Source organism: Diaporthe citri (assembly GCF_014595645.1).
Source record: "Diaporthe citri strain NFHF-8-4 chromosome Unknown scaffold_1, whole genome shotgun sequence".
NCBI classification, from domain to species: Eukaryota; Fungi; Ascomycota; class Sordariomycetes; order Diaporthales; family Diaporthaceae; genus Diaporthe; species Diaporthe citri.
In genome coordinates, this window is record NW_025064846.1 from 1,358,024 (window position 1) to 1,374,937 (window position 16,914).

Genomic DNA, 16,914 nt, shown 5'->3' on the forward strand with positions numbered 1-16,914 from the left:
AACACTCTGAATAGCAATCTCACGTCTTATAAGCCTACCTCGTCGTGTGCTTTAAAGTGTGCCTTGGGCAGTGTTCCAGGCCACATCCAAGACGGACGTTGAGCAATTAGCCTACAACGTCAAAGGAAGGAGTGAGCAGTCAAACAGCAGCCAAATTACAAATCCAGGGAAGAAGGCTTTTCACTCTGAATAACCTCTTTGACGTCTCGGAACCCCGCTGACTCCAAGCGTGCAGGCCGGAGCGAGAAATCCGGAAGTCCCACCGCTTCCACCTAGACAGAGCCCCTGTTACAATAATTTGAACTGCTTCCCTTGGCTTTTCCGGGCTGCATTCATATTTGCAGGAGTACTTCGTGGCCGAATTGCGAGCTTGGAAAACCATGGCCGTCTTCTCCACTCACAAGTCGGCGCAAGAGAATACAAGATGTGCTATTACTATGTTGACCAGCCTTTTTACCTAAAGCCTACGGGGGTTCCGCTGCGAAGTCGCGCCGGGCCGCTGGTGCAGCTCCCAGTTTCGGAGCTCCGGCTTCTCGGAAGTGTGGGGTCGTCAGTACCTGGGCAGCTCCCGCCTCGGGCATAATTCTGGCAACCCCCCGCTCTTTGCGGATTAAACAAGGCCCCATACCGTATACGCCATCAGAGCCCCTCCTCATATGCAGCCATTCATAAGAAGGGCCTTGCGTGTGAGGCTCCCCCCTTCAATTGCATCCGAACCACGGCTGAGGTCTTATTTGCCCTTGAGAACCCATCATTCTACTTACTCACCCACATATCGTCTCAAACACACCATGTCCTTCGATCGACGTAAGCTCACGCCCACCTGGGAGCCCTTCCTCATCGCCTCGGGTCTGGCTTTCGCTGACTTCTGTTAGTTGTCCGTTTCGTGCCCAAGGGCGGCAGCAGCTCCGTTCTCATCGGCGAGCCGGTCGACTCCTCGGTCGACGTTGGGGCTGCCGTCCGCAAGGGCCAGGATGTCCAAGTCAAGGTGTTCAGCGGCTCGTCAGTCTTGAATCCTGGCTCGGCCACGGACAAGGTTGAGGTCGTTGACCGGGTCTTGTCGCCTCTTGACACTCCTGAAGTCGGGACCATCCGATGTATTGGCTTGAACGTATGTCTGGCAGAAAACGCTCCATCATGACGGTAGTTTGACCCATAGCTGACATCGCCTACAGTACCGAGGACATGCCAATGAAGTGGGCATGAAGATCCCTGACGTCCCGGTCGTTTTCATGTACGTGGGATATAAGGCACATATCATCTCCTACAAGCTCTCTAACACGTTGTTTTAGGAAGCCAGCCACCTCTCTGGCAGACCCATGGCCAGCGCCAACGGTGATTCCGAAGCACACGCTCAAGGATGACTGCGCCGACTATGAGAGCGAGCTCGCCGTGGTCATCGGCAAGACGGCCAAGAACGTGAGCAAGGAGCAGGCTCTCGACTACGTGCTGGGCTACACGGCGTGCAACGACATCTCGAGCCGCGTGCAACAGCTCAACCAGAGCCAGTGGAGCTTCTCCAAGGGCTTCGACGGTGCTTGCCCCATAGGCCCAACCCTGGTCTCAACTAAGGCGATCCCGGACGTGTCGAAGCTGAAGCTGAGAGGCTTATTGAATGGCAAGGTCGTGCAGGAAAGCGGGCTTGAGTGAGTTCCTGAAATCTACCAACGGCCATGACGCGAGGATTTAAGCTGACTTTCTCCGTGCTCAGTGACCTCATCTTCGATGTGGCAGAGCTGGTGAGCTGGTGCTCTCAGGGCACCACGCTCCTGCCCGGCACCCTTATGTAAGTCACGCAGCACCCACCTTCTGCTCTTCTCACCCTAACGAAAACTGTGCACCTTTGCATCGGTCTGACTTGAAGCCCTGCAGTATCACCGGTACTCCCGCTGGCATTGGCTGGGGCCGCAACCCAAAGCTTACCCTGCACGGTGACGATGAGTTCATTGTCGAGATTCTGCCCCATATCGGCAGCTTGTACAATGTCTTGGAGGACGAGAAATGATTTGCAGATCGCGGGTCTAATATAGACAGGACTGGAGCATGCAAAAGAGTCGTGCTGTGCTTCGGATTTCGACCGTTAATTCTTGATGTAGAATGAGTCTGATAAAAATGGCAATTCAGGTTTTTCTGTGATTTGTCTAATGGAGCCCACAAGGACCAACTTTCCTGCGCACATACGTCCGGTGCTGATTTCCGCGTCTAATTCAGAATCTAAGGTTCATGACGGTAATTCTTCTTGAGCTTGACTGAGAAACATCGAGATTACCAAGGGCAGTTTCGACTAAATTCTGTGAAATTGATCTTGAACTACTCCACTCCACCATAGACACAATTGTATAGTGTTCAGCAGACACTTTGCCACATTTCTGCAAGCCGGCATGTTCCCGCACTGCATATTCTATGCCACCTCTATCATTCAATAAACGCCGAGATCTCGATCCTCTCTATTTCTTAAAGGACCACGGAACTTGATACCCATACCCAAATTATTTCCGCCTCTACTGGAATTTTTCCATCCTCTAGCGTTGCTCGACCATGGACAAAACAACCGACCAATTACGAGTCAAGAATCGCAGGTAGATGGGCCTTCCCATATTCTATCACACCCTCAGGACCCTTTTCAACTTGAAGCCCCTTTGGCAGAGACATGACTTTGATGTCTGGCACTATTTCTCGTGCAACGGAGACAGCCTGTGCTGCCTCCTCAGGAGTCCACATCGACGCGGTAAACTGCAAGAGATGGGCTTTGTTCAGCAATGATGCCACCTACATATAGGAATGGGACTTGACAGGCATGTATTGGTCTGTGTCAAGAGCCTTGGCTTTGGGCTCAAAAGTCGATGGACTACGTAATTACCATGAGATTTGGTTTGTGTTCCTCTACCATGGCTCTCACGCCGTCTATGCCTAGTTCATAATTGTTTAGTCTCGCGCCGTCCAATATCTAGTATGCTGCTTACTGGTCGTGTTGGCAACGTAATCAATGTGATGCGTGGCTCTCATCTCCTCAACCAGCCTGCCACAGAGCTTCTTTGCTCGGTCTGGAGAAGAATTAACGGTTACCAGCTTGAAAGGGCCGGCCGGCTTCGCCTTTTCTGTTGTTGCCATTTTGTCCGACGTGAATATGTAGATAGTAGTTACGAAGCAATAGGATCGGAGTATTTTTAATCAAAAGATTCAACCTTTCAAGATGACTTGCATCGAGAACCAAGTAAAGAGATATATTCACAGTTCCGGGTGCCCGGTCCTTCTTTTACTTCCGCAAATCCGAATTTCCTCGGTTCGCGCAGGCTTTCTGAGTAGGGGCCGGCCTGGGCAGCTTGCCTCGGAGATAATTGAGCTCGGAGACATCGGCAATAAAGGATAGGCTTCGTCACCGGGCCCGATGCCAAAACACACACATTGGCTACGGGCGGCCTGAGTTGAAGAACATAAAAGACTTGTCAATGCTGAGATTGGTCTATTGCTCTTGTTGCGAAGAGCTAAAAGGGCCAACGAACAATTTGGGCTAAAGCGCACAACCGTCATCCGTTACATCAAGATCTGCGTAGCTGCATGGGTTAAGAGTCACCCAAGTGATACTACAAATCAAGAAGAATTGAATTTGGACACACGACAGCAAGAAGTGTCCCTTGGGGGGGGGGGGGTTTCAGACTGATGACGCTTCCGCGCAGCATGCAGTCGATTTGCAGACTGAACATAGCCGTCGTCACGTGGGCAACTGGGCAACAACTTTTGTGACCGAGGTCTGATGCTAGCGACAGGGCGAGATTGACACGGCGACTTCTGAATATCCTGAGAGCAGGAAACTCTGCTTGAGATCATTCTCGACCAGGCAGGACTCAATGGTTTGACTGGCTACATGACATGTGAAGAAGACTCCCTTGATAACCCTTCGGCAGATTATTCCTCCGTCTAGTCATCGATGTGATGTGATGCTTTCGTGACAAACTTCAACCGTGCAACCCTTCGGTTGCCTGTGATGGTCTTGATCCCAACTCCCAGGCACATTACTGGGATTGACTCGGGTTGGGTGGAAGCTACTGTTGAAGTTCAAACGCTTTGGACCTCCCTGGTCAACTCTTGCGAGGCCCCATCACCAAGACCTGTTGCGCCCAAGGGCTAATAATACGGCTGCGGAGCTGGTTCCCCTGGCCACAAAGTCCTGGACGCGCCCACTGGCTTTGTCTGCAACACTCGCGTTGCCGACACAGCATGACAAGCCAATTTGGCTGTGGACTCCCAGATCCCACTTTCCGCCCGCGGAGCTTGCAGGAAAACGGCATAGTTCCGGCCTTGTGGGAGGCAAAGGCACTAAGGCTCCAGCTAGTGTCTTATGTTGATGGAGCAGCGAACTCTTGCCCTGGGAGGCGTTCTATGATCCCGGGACACGTTGTACCAGGATGGCCCGGCAAGGCTGAGAGCACAGTCGATGTTCGGCGTGGAGCCCGTAGATCGTGGACCGGGACCCGATTGGGTTGTGAGGAAAACTGGCGCTGGATCATAGCTTGCAGGACATATATGGAGGCAAAATAAGCAGGGAGTGAGTGGGTGACGATTAAGTGACACGTATGGTTTGTGGAAATTGGGAGTCACGAAGCTGCTCAATGCTGGATCAGCATTTCCCTAGGATTTCTTGTCTTGGGACACCCGAGGAAAGCGACCCCCTTTCTCTGAGTCACACGTCTTGTTTGTCAGAAGTGTTCGACAAAGGTGGTTCTAACCGGAAGCAATATCATGATATGGTAAACATGATATGCCCATGGGCCATGTTGCATCCAGAAAATATTTTACATCATGTACAGAGTTCATTATGACGGGCCCTATGGATCACTCTGACCCCGTCAAACTTTAGCCCGTAACTTCTTCTGCTCTGCTGCCCCTCGTTAACAAAAGTGCAGAAAATTGCAGGAGGGCGAAGAGTCATCTATCCAAAGCTTGGATGGAGGCGGAATAAAGGCAAAAGATAACGCCACTCAGAGGGCATTTCTTAGGGGTTAGTCACTGTTTTCGACATTAGCAATGCCGGCTCGCCACTAAGAACATTCCGGATCTGCCATAGTCAAGCCGGAGCGAGGATGTGGTCTGTCGATGGCCCCGAAAATACCAGGCTGGCACCGCAGCTTAATACGTTATACATCCCGGCTCCGCTTGGCCGCCGATTCCCCCGTTGTCAGGGAGCTACCCTGGTCAACGGCCCCAAGAGTTCCTGAGACGCGTCCGCGGACGATCCAGGCCGTGTCTGGCAGAAGCGCGCCGCTTGCATTGCCGTTTTCAAGGCGTTTTTGACAGTTTCATCGGGCCGCAGATGACAAGACAAGACTGTCTGCGGTAAATGAGCGGCCTAACTGCGTCTCAGTTTCACCAGTCGTGGGTTTGAGAAGAAGAAGCTCTGCCAGGCTTTGCCTTTTGACAGCTTGACAAGGTGCCACGAGGTTGGCCTCGAGGTGCGTGTAACGTGGCTCAGGGCCTAGGAGGGTAGCAGGCCCTTCCATTTGAGTTCGATCGATTGATCTTGCACTACCCTCCCTTGTCCCTATCAGTCGTCCGGAGCCATGTTCGCAATGCCTTCCGTTCGTTAGAGGACTGGGCTGCCAAGAATGGGGGATTTAAAGGTGTGGCTGCAAGATCTCTCACAGGGGAGGGTGGTATCATCATGCAGCGAACGACCAGGAATCCCACGTGCTGGTCACACGCTCCGACGGCCTGCAGGCCTCATTCGACGACGTCAACCATGCTGTCATATAGCGCGGCACGATGAGCTGCAGCAACACGTTGGCACGCTGGTGGAGGGAGGTGAAGGCTGCCGAGGCGTGGACGAAAAAGCCCGGCATGCTCGGATGAACTGGAAACGTCGCTCAGGTGCCGCGATCGATTGGTGACGATTGACTGATGGGAAGGTGGCAGTTGAATTGCGAGGAGTCGGCCGCCGGGTCGGGGCTTGGTGAGCAAGGAGTGTTCTAGAACGGAGAGGGTCGAACACCCCGGATCCCGGAGAAAAGGGAGATCCACAACCCACCGGGCAAAAGAGAGACAGAACAGAAAACATCCTTTTCGAGCAGTTGCTTCTGGTGGAGTCTCCCCACGCATGCCAATCTGACACCGATCGGTGCCGTTTCAATGCCACAAATCCAACGAGTCGTGAGACAAGGCAAGCCAGGGCAAGACTTGGCGGGACAGGGCAACGCCATGTTCTACGTACACAGATCTGAGACCCGGGAGACGTCGACGGCCCTGGTCTTGGACGAGCAGCAGGAGGGCAAGAGGGCAGGAGGAAGACGACGACGACGACGACGACGACGACGACGACGACGACGACTACGACAACGGGTGGCATCCGGGAATTGGGACTCGCCCGTGAATACCGATGTGGCCAAGCGTCTCATCCAGTCGGACGATGGATGAAACGCGATCGCAGTGTGTCCTCCAAGGTTCTCGGGATGACGGGCACAGCCTGCTGTTGGTCCGAAGGAGCACACGATACGGACGCGCAGTACGTGCCCGAGAGCTGTGCACAAGGCTGCCCAGGCACCCATGTAGTTCGCCCCGAGGACAATTGACCGATGCGCCGAATGTGAATGTGCGAGTCTCACCGCCTGCTGTGCTGCATGCAGAGGCTGCCTCGAGGAGCCTTGTTGTGGCTGCCTCTCCTCTCAGCTCGACGTTGCACAGCAGACCGGCCAGTGTTTTCTTCGCTTTGGCAGCCGAAGCCACGCAATGTGCGTATGCAGGTATGAGGTAGAGCGAGCACATACACAGTGTACATACACACACAGACGTGCATATACAGTTCCCAACAGACATCTACAATGCACGTCTGGATATCCCTCCACTTGCATACATGGATGACGCTTGTTGTTCCGTTGGCCTTGGGGTGCAATTTCCCCTTGGTGGTGTTCCGTCGCGTCGCCCCCAACATCGCCCGTGCAACGCAATCCCGAGCCCAAGCACCAACCAGCACAGGCGCGCCGAGGGGCAGAGAGAGAGAGAGCAGGTTCATGGATGGGATGGCTGGATGGATGGATGGACGAGTGAACACCAGGCGTGACATGACAGGGCCCTAGTCCCGGCCCCGTCCGCGTGGGCGTGGGCGTTTGGCATGGGCGTGGGCGGATTTTGTCCCCCTTGGTTGCATTTTCGAAAGATTTTCCCCCTTTTGACCAATTTACCAAGAGTGTTCTGGCTGGACCTAATAAACCTTACTTAGCTCGCCTATATGTACGTATCTATAGTCAGCCCACGTCTGTCCCGTCCCGTCCTGACCGTCCAACTCGAGGTGTTGATCGCTGCCCCCTCCCACTTTGCACGTTGCACGGACTGCACACACCGATCGGCCGCCTGCGGCCCAGCTCTTCTACTCGGTGATCGTTGCATCGCCTCATTTCACATCTTACACATGGAAGGCCAGGGAAGAGAGTGAGAGGGGGGGGAAAAAACTGTATAAGTCTCAGCTGGCCCTCATCCTGACTCCCGTGCCTTGCCTTTGTCGTGCTATTTTCCTCTCCCCATCGCCAGTCACCAAATCTTCTGCCCTATTGCGCGACTGCTCGCTCAACCTGAGAAGACCCACCACCGACGCCAGAGTTCTTTCGAGGTCCCTACACACATTTACACCCAGATATATATATATCGTCACCTCTGCACCACTCCACCCACCTCTGCTGCACACACACACACACACACACACAAACAGCCCTACCCGTGGACCGCCCCAGCATTACACGCCCCGGCCAACTTCATATATCCAGCCTCGTTACCAACATGTCCGTCAAGGAGCATACCGAGCTCGTCGTGCACTGCTGCTCGACCTGCTGTAAGGCAGCCGACTTCGGTATGCAATCTGGTCCACCAGGACATAAACACCAAAACCACGGCCGTTTGCTAACTCGCGGATAAGGTACCCACGACTACTGCTCCGGCAGCTCTTACTACTGCCCTCGTTGTCCCCATTAAGGACCATGCACCCGCCTGCGTCCAATTTTTCCTCCCTCTCTGCTTCTGCCTCTCGTCCCGCTCAACCCCTGGTCCTCCATCCCGCCGTTCTGGGCGAGCCGCATCTCCCATGGGCCAGGGCAAGGCCTGCGCCTGCCTTAGTCCTGCAGCTGGCTACCACCACCCCCTGAGCTGGCCACCACCGGCCCCAAAGAAGATCTCCTCCGCCTTACCTGGTCGAGCACATCTGCTTGCGCTCGGTGCAACCATGCAACCATGCAACCCTCGACGACATACGAGTTAAGACAAAAAAAAAACACGTCCTCCAATCCTCCATCTCCCGGCCCCCGTCCCCCTCTCTCGCCCGCCGGGGCCCCTGATGGCGCGCGCCCATCGCCAGTCCTTGCGTCTGCTCCACACGCAGGACCTCGCTCCCTCCCTCCTGGCCCTTCTCCGGTCGTTTTGAACCTTCTGCCACATTACGCATACGACGGCGTTCACCTCGCCTTTTGCAAATCTCGCTTCGACTTGCACCTCACCGCCGCCCTTCTCCCACCCCTGGACCCCCCCCATCTCTCGTCACCGAGATTTGAGAGGCTGGCGCGCGGCGGCCACTATCTGCCTCGGGGGGCGTGCAAGGCTGCAGATGGGCTGATGGGGTGCTCACCGGGGGTGCTCACCGGGGGGGGGGCGTGGATTGTTTCGCCCCAGCCTGGAGCATCGCCCGACTTCTATGTGATTTTGTGGACGGACACCAATGCAGGCAGGCTCAGGGGCGTTCTCCATCCTCAAGCCAGTCTGTGTTCTTGCATGAGGTCCTACTGTTGTGTGTGTGCATGCAGCAGCAAGACTCACTCACTCACTCACACCCACCAAACAAACCCCCTTGTTGCACACACCCACAGTCTCGGCAGGACTTACTCTTCTTTTCTCGCGCTATCCCGCTGCTAGCCAGCGAGGTATTCCTTTTATTATACCCATATATCACCATCGCTTTGCGCGGGAGTTGTCTATTTTTCTCTTTTCTGTTTCTCGGGAACCGACTGGCTCATGATTGGTCATGTCTGGGGGTACTAGGTGTTTTGGGAAGGAGGGGTGTTTACTGTTCATGGGACATATCGGCGTATTGGGTGTACTAGGGAAGGTTTGGGATGCATACATGTATGTATGCATATTAAAGCACCAGCTGTTGCTACCATCGTCATGGAAGTGGATCAATTCAATTCCCGTGAAGCTTTCTCTGCCTGCGTGCTACGTACTCCTCCCCCCTCTTCGTGATCTCTACGGGAAATGATCAGCAGCGAATCATGCCGTCTAATATGAGACTGCCGCTGTGGTATTTCGGGACGGGAGACCTGCAAAAAAAAAAGTAAAGAGAAATGAAAAAGCAAAAAATGATAATTTGGGACCTGACTGATGGTCGATGTCATGTCAGGCCACGACCCCCAAGCATGATGACACGGCTGCGGAATTTGATACGTCTCTCCTCACACAAGTGCTGACCTCCCGCCTAATGCTGTGTAACAAACACCAGTCTCCCAGCGGGCTTGAGCTCCCCTCGGCCACGGCAAGGGGCCTGACTGGCCTCAAGGGGCTCTCAGAGTCCTGAGATGCAATCGCCATGCCCACCACCAACTTCTGCGTAGCCTGTCCGCCTCTTCCTGCACGACGAAGCCCCCTTCTCACCCTCCTTCGCCCAGCTCAACAGCAGGCTTGACCCCCACCCTGCGAAATGCAAGGCTGGGCACGACCATTTGCGGCCAGCGCACACGCACCCGGGCCTTTCCTCATGAAGACACACCGGCAGCTCGGCCGTGCACGCATACGCTTCGGTCGAATGGGGCCCCAAACGCGGACGGCATTCCAAAGGCTGCTCCCACTCCCACCCCCCCCCTCGCCCCCTTCTGCCCCATGCGCTGCGGGAACTGTTGCCTGGGGGAAGAAGGGGGGAGGTTCTGCCGGGTGCACCCAGCAGGCCGGGCCCACCACCGACATGGCAGGTGGAAAGGGGACTAGGCCAAGGGAGAAGCCGGCCGCACGCTTGGTAATCCCAGGCCGCCGGGCAGGGTAGCAGATATCATAAATGACGAGCAGGCCTGGGCCGGCCAGCACATTGGATTGGGAAGTGGTCAGCACTAGGCAGGCTGCAGACGACGAGGCCACGGGCGAGCTACTGACGGCCTTGATCCTGTGACACGGCTCGTCATGGATACCCGTCGTCCGTTGAGCGATTTGTTCCGTCCTGGGTACCGTTTCCGTGTGCACCCGCCGTGGTCATCCTCCCTCTTGACCGGGGACGTCATGGTTACTTCTTCACACGTGCATGACACTCATTTATCCCGAGCCGTTTTGCTTCTGCAAGGCCAGACAGGTACATGGAAGGAGTGCTGGAGAAAAGATGGGGTATTATTGAATTAAACGTGTACACCGAGGGTCCCAAGGATGCAGGGCCAGCTAATAGAGGGTGTGGAAAACTGCCGCAATGCTCGACTTGTCAAACTTGACGTATTTGCCCTTGCCCTTGTCGACCTCGTGGTATCGATCCCAAAATCGGTTGTACAGCGGTTCAACAGTTTGCTGGACCGCTTTTGCGAACATTCGGCGGACCTCAGGCTCCATGCTGTACTGCTTATGCTTCGCGACCATGTCGTCAAAGCTGGCATTGAACGCTTGGAACTTGTCCTTGATCTTTTCCCGGTCTTTGGACGAGAGCCCCTTCATGATCGACGCAGAATCCACAATACCCTGTCCAGACGTGGGCCGGTTCGCTCGAGAGGTATGGATCACGTCCAGGAGATGCACCGATACGTCTTTGCATACGTCCGTGTACGTCGCGTTCGCCTTCTTTCGCCAGGTGTCAATGACGCCCGGAAGCTTCTGCTGCAGCATAGGCCCAAGTTCAGAGTCTCGAATCATGCGCTCGACAATGACAATATTGTTGGCCATGAAGACTCCCACCACTGGTTTCCTCCCGAAAAGGGTTCTGGCGCGCGCATCCAACGATGAGAAAAGTGTCTCAATGGTGTCCGCGCAATAGTTAGCGAAGATCTCCTTTCCGTCCGCGCTGACATCGAAAGACGCCAGGTTGGGTACGCTGTCCCCAGCATTCCTTGCTGCCGCCGAAGATGACTTCCAACCCCCGTCGCCTAACGATACCATGATAATGGACATGGGTCGCAGGAAATTGGCCATAGTTTGTAATCTTTGCATCGTGTCCGACACAACGGGCACGGGAGCCCCGTCTGCGGGCAGCATCTGCAGGCTGTTGATTTTCATCTGCAAGGCATCCAGCAGTTCAGCCAGTGACGACTTGGCCGTCTCCTTGACGGGCTTGAGCGCTGCTGCGAGCGACGGCTTCAGCTCTCCTGTTGTTGACTCCAGATTGTTCGAAAGGCTCGACATGACCTCCACTATTTCGTATGCCAGGAAGCAATCAGTGTTGAGATGGCTTCTGATGTGGATGTTCAACTCTCGCAAGGTCCGGGCGAGTTCGGCAAGGGGCGCCTGGCAGGTCGATTGAAACACTGGGCCCCAGTCCTCTCTTGTAAAGATGCGACATATTATCTCATACTCAGCTAAGAACAAGCCTTCCATTGCTTGCGCATACGTGCCGATGCCACTTGTTCCAGCGCGGTAGTTTGACGACGAGTCTTTCCTCTTGGCGGTATTCACACTTGCCGACGCGAGGTTCAGCAGCGTTGCCGTCAGGTACTGTCCGCGGACCTCGGCATAGATCTTAGCAGATGGAGACTCCTGCATGACGCCACTCTCCCGGTGAGCGCCGGCAATGTACGAGTTCAGCAGGCCCAGTCTCGTGTTCTTGTCCTGGGACAGCACGGGGAAGGGCTGCTGCTTGGTGATGTAGTGTAGTGGCTCGATGGATCGTGGTGTCTCGCTTCGCAGCATCTTGTCGAAGTAAGCCTCGAGTTGCGTATTCCCGGACTTGATCAACCGCTGTAGGTCTGACGTCGTCTGCTGTGTGGAACGTAGGTTCGAGGCTTTCATGTCGGCTAGGGCCTTGTTCAAACGCTTGAGCGAGCTGAGGTAGCTGGAGAGGCCGGCCTTCTCGGGGCCCATGCGGATGATCTGCTCCTCGTCATTCTTGCTGTCGGACTGCTGGCGCAGCCGGCCGATGGCTGAGAGTACGCCGTCGATGTCTGTGAATGGTGCTGATTGTCAGAGTGCAATGCGCCGAGGGTGCGGTGTTGGTGGGCGCTTCGCAACGCATCACGTACTATTGCAGAAGACCTGCAGCTGCTTTGTCTCCCCGTTGAGAGGGCCGACGGCCTCGTTCAGGCGCTTGCCCGTGCCTTGCACGCGGGAGAGCTGGGCCTCGATCTTCTTGGTCAGCTGAGCCCTCTTGTCGAGATGCGACTTGAGGACGTCGACTTCGGCGCGCGCCTCCTCCTCGGCATGCTGCCGACTGGAGGGGGCGGAAACCATGGCACCGCTGTTGTGATTCCAGCGCCTTTCGCAATGCGAATGCGGATGAGAGTGAGTGAAGATCTCTCGAAATGCTGTGATGGGACACGTGGGAAAGGGATGGGCAAACCCTCAATTCCCCAATTTCACGATGACATGGGGAGGAGGTCCACGGGTGGGTTGAGATGGAGAGCGCGCCCAAGGGATATGGGGCCTGGGCCTGAAACGACCCAAACTCCGGCTGGCAGGCCCGCTACTGTCGCAGCGAGCGGATGACGCACGTCAGGCAACGGGGCGGGGAGCACAGATAAACGTTGGACACGCAGGGATGAGCCGCTGATTCAGGGGCACAAGGCTAGGCGCTGCAAGAGCACTGACCGTAAGGGTCCGTCGTTGATCAACCGTTCTCCCGCAGAAGCATGCTGGATCCCGTTCACATGCAATTCTGACATCCTCGACTGGTGTCCAGATGAACGGCATAGGTAGCCTTATCTACGCTGCAGGGGGGAGAAGCATCCCAAGTTGACGTTTCGTCATTTTGTTTCTCCCTTTGAAGCATCGGTCCAGCACCATCACCGTCTCATCTGCAGATCCGTGGAGAGAAGCCGAAGTCCAGTACTTCGATACATCGGAGCCAGAGTCTACGTTGTCACGCTATCGGCTTTCTTAAGCCGGGATTTTTTGATATTTCATATCCCAGCTATATGTCGCGCTCAACATTTCCCATAGCCTCATTTCTGCGGAAGAACGGTGACACCATGTCCGGAAAAGTAGTCCTCCACAAGCTTCGAGACACTCAGAACGAGGAATTCAATGTCCTCACTTGTGACCGTGTATGGAGGGGCGATGATTCTACGACAGGTTAGCACTTGATTTCGAAGCTTGGGTCGGGGCTCTGTGTGGATGATGAAGGGGCTGCGATGTCAGGGTGGGCATCTTGTACGCACATGTGGTCTCCGTTGACTCCATCTACGGTTCCGGCACCGGGATATACCATCATGCAGTATGGTTTCGTCAGTCCTAACTCACTGATCTCCATGGATACGCCGGCTTTGGATGGAAAGGGCGTCTTGGTCGCTTTATCCTGGACAAACTCGACTGCCCAGAATAGCCCTCGCCCTCGGATGTTGCCTACGTGTTTGTGGGAACCCAAGCGTGCCTGCAGTGATTTCCCGAGAAGCTCGCCCATTGCACGTACGTTGGCGATGAGATTACCTTCTTGGATAACCCGCTGTACTGCAACAACTGCTGCGCAACCCACGGCGTGAGCCTGGTATGTGTGCCCATGCACGAATGCTCTGCGATAGTGTTAACAAGTTTTCATCGCCGACACCGGAGAATTACTCACGCGCTGCCATTCTCGAGAGTGTCGACAACGTTCTTGTGGATGAGCACTCCAGCTACGGGTTGATAACCACCACTAAGACCCTTGCCGACTGTTTGAACATCAGGCACAACGCCCTCATGTTGCCAGGCGTGATGCGTTCCTGTACGTCCCATGCCGCACATGACCTCGTCCATGATGAGCAGAGCGCCGTTCTTGCGACATACTTCCTTCATGGCCTTGAAATAACCTGGGACAGCTGGCACACATCCCAGGGCCTGTTTGCGAGGAGTCAGTTAACAGGACTTTTAATGAAAACTAGGGCCCGAGAAGGCCAGACATCACTCACAGCACCAACAACTGGCTCCGCAACGAATGCGCAGACCGTCTCAGGGCCAACCCTCTGGAACTCTTGGTCAAGCTCGAGGGCAAGTCTCTGGACGTACGACTCGTCCGTCTCGCCTTGTTCCTTACCACGATACTCGTAGCAAGGCGAGACTTTGGAGACTATGTCTGTGAGCATGGGCTCAAACTTTGCCCGTCGGCCAACATGACCACCCATAGCAAGAGACCCGAGAGTTGTCCCATGATACGACTGCTGCCGAGAGATGAATCGGACTCTAGCTGGCTCGGGAGTCTCTTTCTCCAGAAAGTACTGCCGGGCCAATTTCTATTGAAGGAGTAGTCAGCTATCCATCTCCTTACAATAAGTAAAAACGTTCATATTTTCGCGAAAGCCACTGCCTGACATGTAGTCTCTCTTGTGTAGCCGCATCAAAGCAAGGCTTACCATTGCTGCTTCCATGGCTTCCGAACCTGCTTCTTGTCAGCTCAAATCTACCTCATGGGTAATTTCAGTACTAGCCTGAGCCCACAATGTACGCCCTCGTCATTTGCCCATCCGTGGTGTCAACCATGGCCCGTCCAGCCTGCTCAACAATGGACGTTTTGAAGAAAGTCGAGACACAGTAGCTCAGCTTCTGGATCTGATCTACCATGGCTTGATTCACGGCAGCATTTCCATGCTGGACCAGGTCAGCCGGGACACATGGACTGAGGGGAATGCGAGGGGGGCTAGCCCATCGCGATTGAACAGCATCTCACTTGAGACACTGACGATTTGGTGAACATACACCAACGCAGGCCACAGCAGCGCCACCTGAGGCATCGAAGATCCTCCGACCATCTTCCAGAATGAGGTAGTGGCCCTCGCCTCGTTCAATGCTGGGGAATTCATGGCGAAGGTGTCGATGAAGCACTGCGGATTTCGGGGCACCATTCAGCTTGGCAGCATCGCCAGGTTTGGGGGCTCCATTAGAGCTGTCAAGCTGTAGTTGAGTCATAGTATCAGGACAGGAGCAAGGTATAGGGCACCCCCTTTGGAAGAGATAGTAGAGCTTGGTAGGGGTGAACACTCAGCCACTTCTGTCGAGGTGACAGACTCGAGACCACTCGCCTAGCCGGGGGCCTAAGGGTTTAGTCTTATATTCACATCCCCAAAGTTCGACCGGCAAGCCGGCAGGCATACATGCATCGACCGGAGACCCGTCCCCGTCCAAATCGTTGCTGGGCGTGTCGTATCCATGAATTTAAAGCGTCTTCTGATGCGACCCGACCTCCGCAGGCCGGAGGGGGAGAGTCACTCAGTACCTCGATGGACGGGCATCGCCTGCCCAGGTACCTACCAGGTAGCCAGATAACTAGGTACATATGCTTGGTCTTTCTGGCACGCCGCAAGCCGCAAGCCGAGGGGAGGACATCGGGCAACATTCGGACAAGCTTCCGGCCTCAAGTGGCCACTGGTGGTGCGGTCTTGTGGAGCGAACTTGAGACTTGGACTAGAAAGCCCATGTACAACCTCTGATTTGTCCTGTGCCCCTGACTCAGGACGCTAGTACTGTAGGTACAGTACACGCCGATCCTTAGTACCGGCAGTGATCCTTCGGATCAAGTTGACTCGGCACGAGGTTTGCTGACGGTGGCGACTGGACTCGGCCCGAACGGCCACCAAGCTATCACCGGAGCACTCAATACCCAAGGCGCAAAATTGAGTTCATCGTCGACCTGCTGTGTAGACAAGTTCAGATCTATATCTGGAACGGAGATCTGCCACTTGCTGCAACCAGCCGATGTCAAAATGCCGGTGCCTTCGGCTGGCTGCTTGCGTGGATCACTGATAGTGCTGTCGCCGTGCTTGCAGGTGCAGGGCGCCCGTTGCGGCAACGGCACCCTTCGGCTTCCCGGTCTCGGGTCTGGCCCCCAAGATGTAACGCTCCTTGCCGAACGGCCGCTTCCACTGGATGATCCCGCCTACCTTACGTTCTGCAGTAGCCGCATGTAAATCACATAGATGGCGGTCTGCATGTCTGCTCACCTTCCATTTGCGAACTAGCCTTGCGCAGCAGCCGGCAACCCGTTGAGGACGACTCGTGGGCCGTGGAGGTCTTGGAGAGGCTGTCATGAATGTGTCATCATGCACCAAACAACGGCCAAAGGCCAAAGCCGGCCGACATTCGTGGGTCCCATTTGGAGCTCATGCAGGCCTCAGCCAGTTGTTTTCACTGTTCTGTGGCTTCCTGTGCACCTCGTCTCAACGTGGCAACATGCGTGTCCATGTCGAGCACTCCTGACAAGGAGGGGGGATTCGTAACGGGTACCATATACAGACTGCCCACCATCATTCGACCTGGCCAAGAAGACCTAGTTACCGGAAAAGAACACGTTCTCCATGCCGTCAAGCCGACCGGCCGTCTTGTCCCTGTTCGCACGCCCTCCGACGTGGTGGCCGAGAGGACGCCCATGTGCCGAAGCTGTAGTGAAACCTAGGTCGAGATTACTTGGGAAACCCCGTACCTTGAACGAGAGGGTGCCTGGGTGCTCTAGGCTTTGCATTTTGCCCATAAGCCACACTGCACACGGATGTCTAATCCTCCGTTGAGAGCGTGTAAGTGGTCCAACGCTGCGGATCTCTCCGGCATCAAGCAGTCGTAGTGTCTGCCAACATCCGGTGAAGGGAAGGATCACCTCCATGCTCCACGTAGCTCGTAATGCGAACCAATAACGCTGTGGTTATGCTGCAGAAATATCTGCTGAGTTCGGCGGACTCCTGCAAAACGACCCATGTGTTGTATCCTCAGGCCGAAGAACCGCACTTTCGAGGAGCAGAGGATTGTGGCAGAGGCAATGCAGCTGTGCCGCACACCCCGCAGATCAAAGCCGTTGCTTCTTGGAAG

At 55.1% G+C, this 16,914-nt stretch overlaps 4 protein-coding genes across 4 annotated transcripts; 1 reads left to right on the forward strand and 3 right to left on the reverse strand.

The window, feature by feature from the left end:
- Positions 1-791: 791 nt before the first annotated feature.
- Positions 792-2,005, forward strand: INS49_000364 (uncharacterized protein; the record flags this gene model as incomplete). The annotated part of the gene is made up of 6 exons (XM_043161202.1): positions 792-807; positions 876-1,111; positions 1,176-1,234; positions 1,293-1,646; positions 1,712-1,786; positions 1,873-2,005. 6 exons carry the CDS (start codon positions 792-794, stop codon positions 2,003-2,005), a joined length of 873 nt encoding a protein of 290 aa, XP_043029708.1.
- Positions 2,006-2,559: 554 nt separating this feature from the next.
- INS49_000365 (uncharacterized protein) lies at positions 2,560-3,111 on the reverse strand (the record flags this gene model as incomplete). The annotated part of the gene is made up of 3 exons (XM_043161203.1): positions 2,560-2,733; positions 2,861-2,910; positions 2,964-3,111. The coding sequence occupies 3 exons, from the start codon at positions 3,109-3,111 to the stop codon at positions 2,560-2,562; spliced, it is 372 nt and encodes a 123-aa protein (XP_043029709.1).
- Positions 3,112-10,389: 7,278 nt separating this feature from the next.
- Positions 10,390-12,378, reverse strand: INS49_000366 (uncharacterized protein; the record flags this gene model as incomplete). Its single annotated transcript, XM_043161204.1, has 2 exons — positions 10,390-12,092; positions 12,171-12,378. 2 exons carry the CDS (start codon positions 12,376-12,378, stop codon positions 10,390-10,392), a joined length of 1,911 nt encoding a protein of 636 aa, XP_043029710.1.
- Positions 12,379-13,088: 710 nt separating this feature from the next.
- On the reverse strand, positions 13,089-15,024 carry INS49_000367 (uncharacterized protein; the record flags this gene model as incomplete). Its single annotated transcript, XM_043161205.1, has 6 exons — positions 13,089-13,209; positions 13,305-13,655; positions 13,706-13,959; positions 14,031-14,351; positions 14,557-14,706; positions 14,815-15,024. The coding sequence occupies 6 exons, from the start codon at positions 15,022-15,024 to the stop codon at positions 13,089-13,091; spliced, it is 1,407 nt and encodes a 468-aa protein (XP_043029711.1).
- Positions 15,025-16,914: the final 1,890 nt, after the last annotated feature.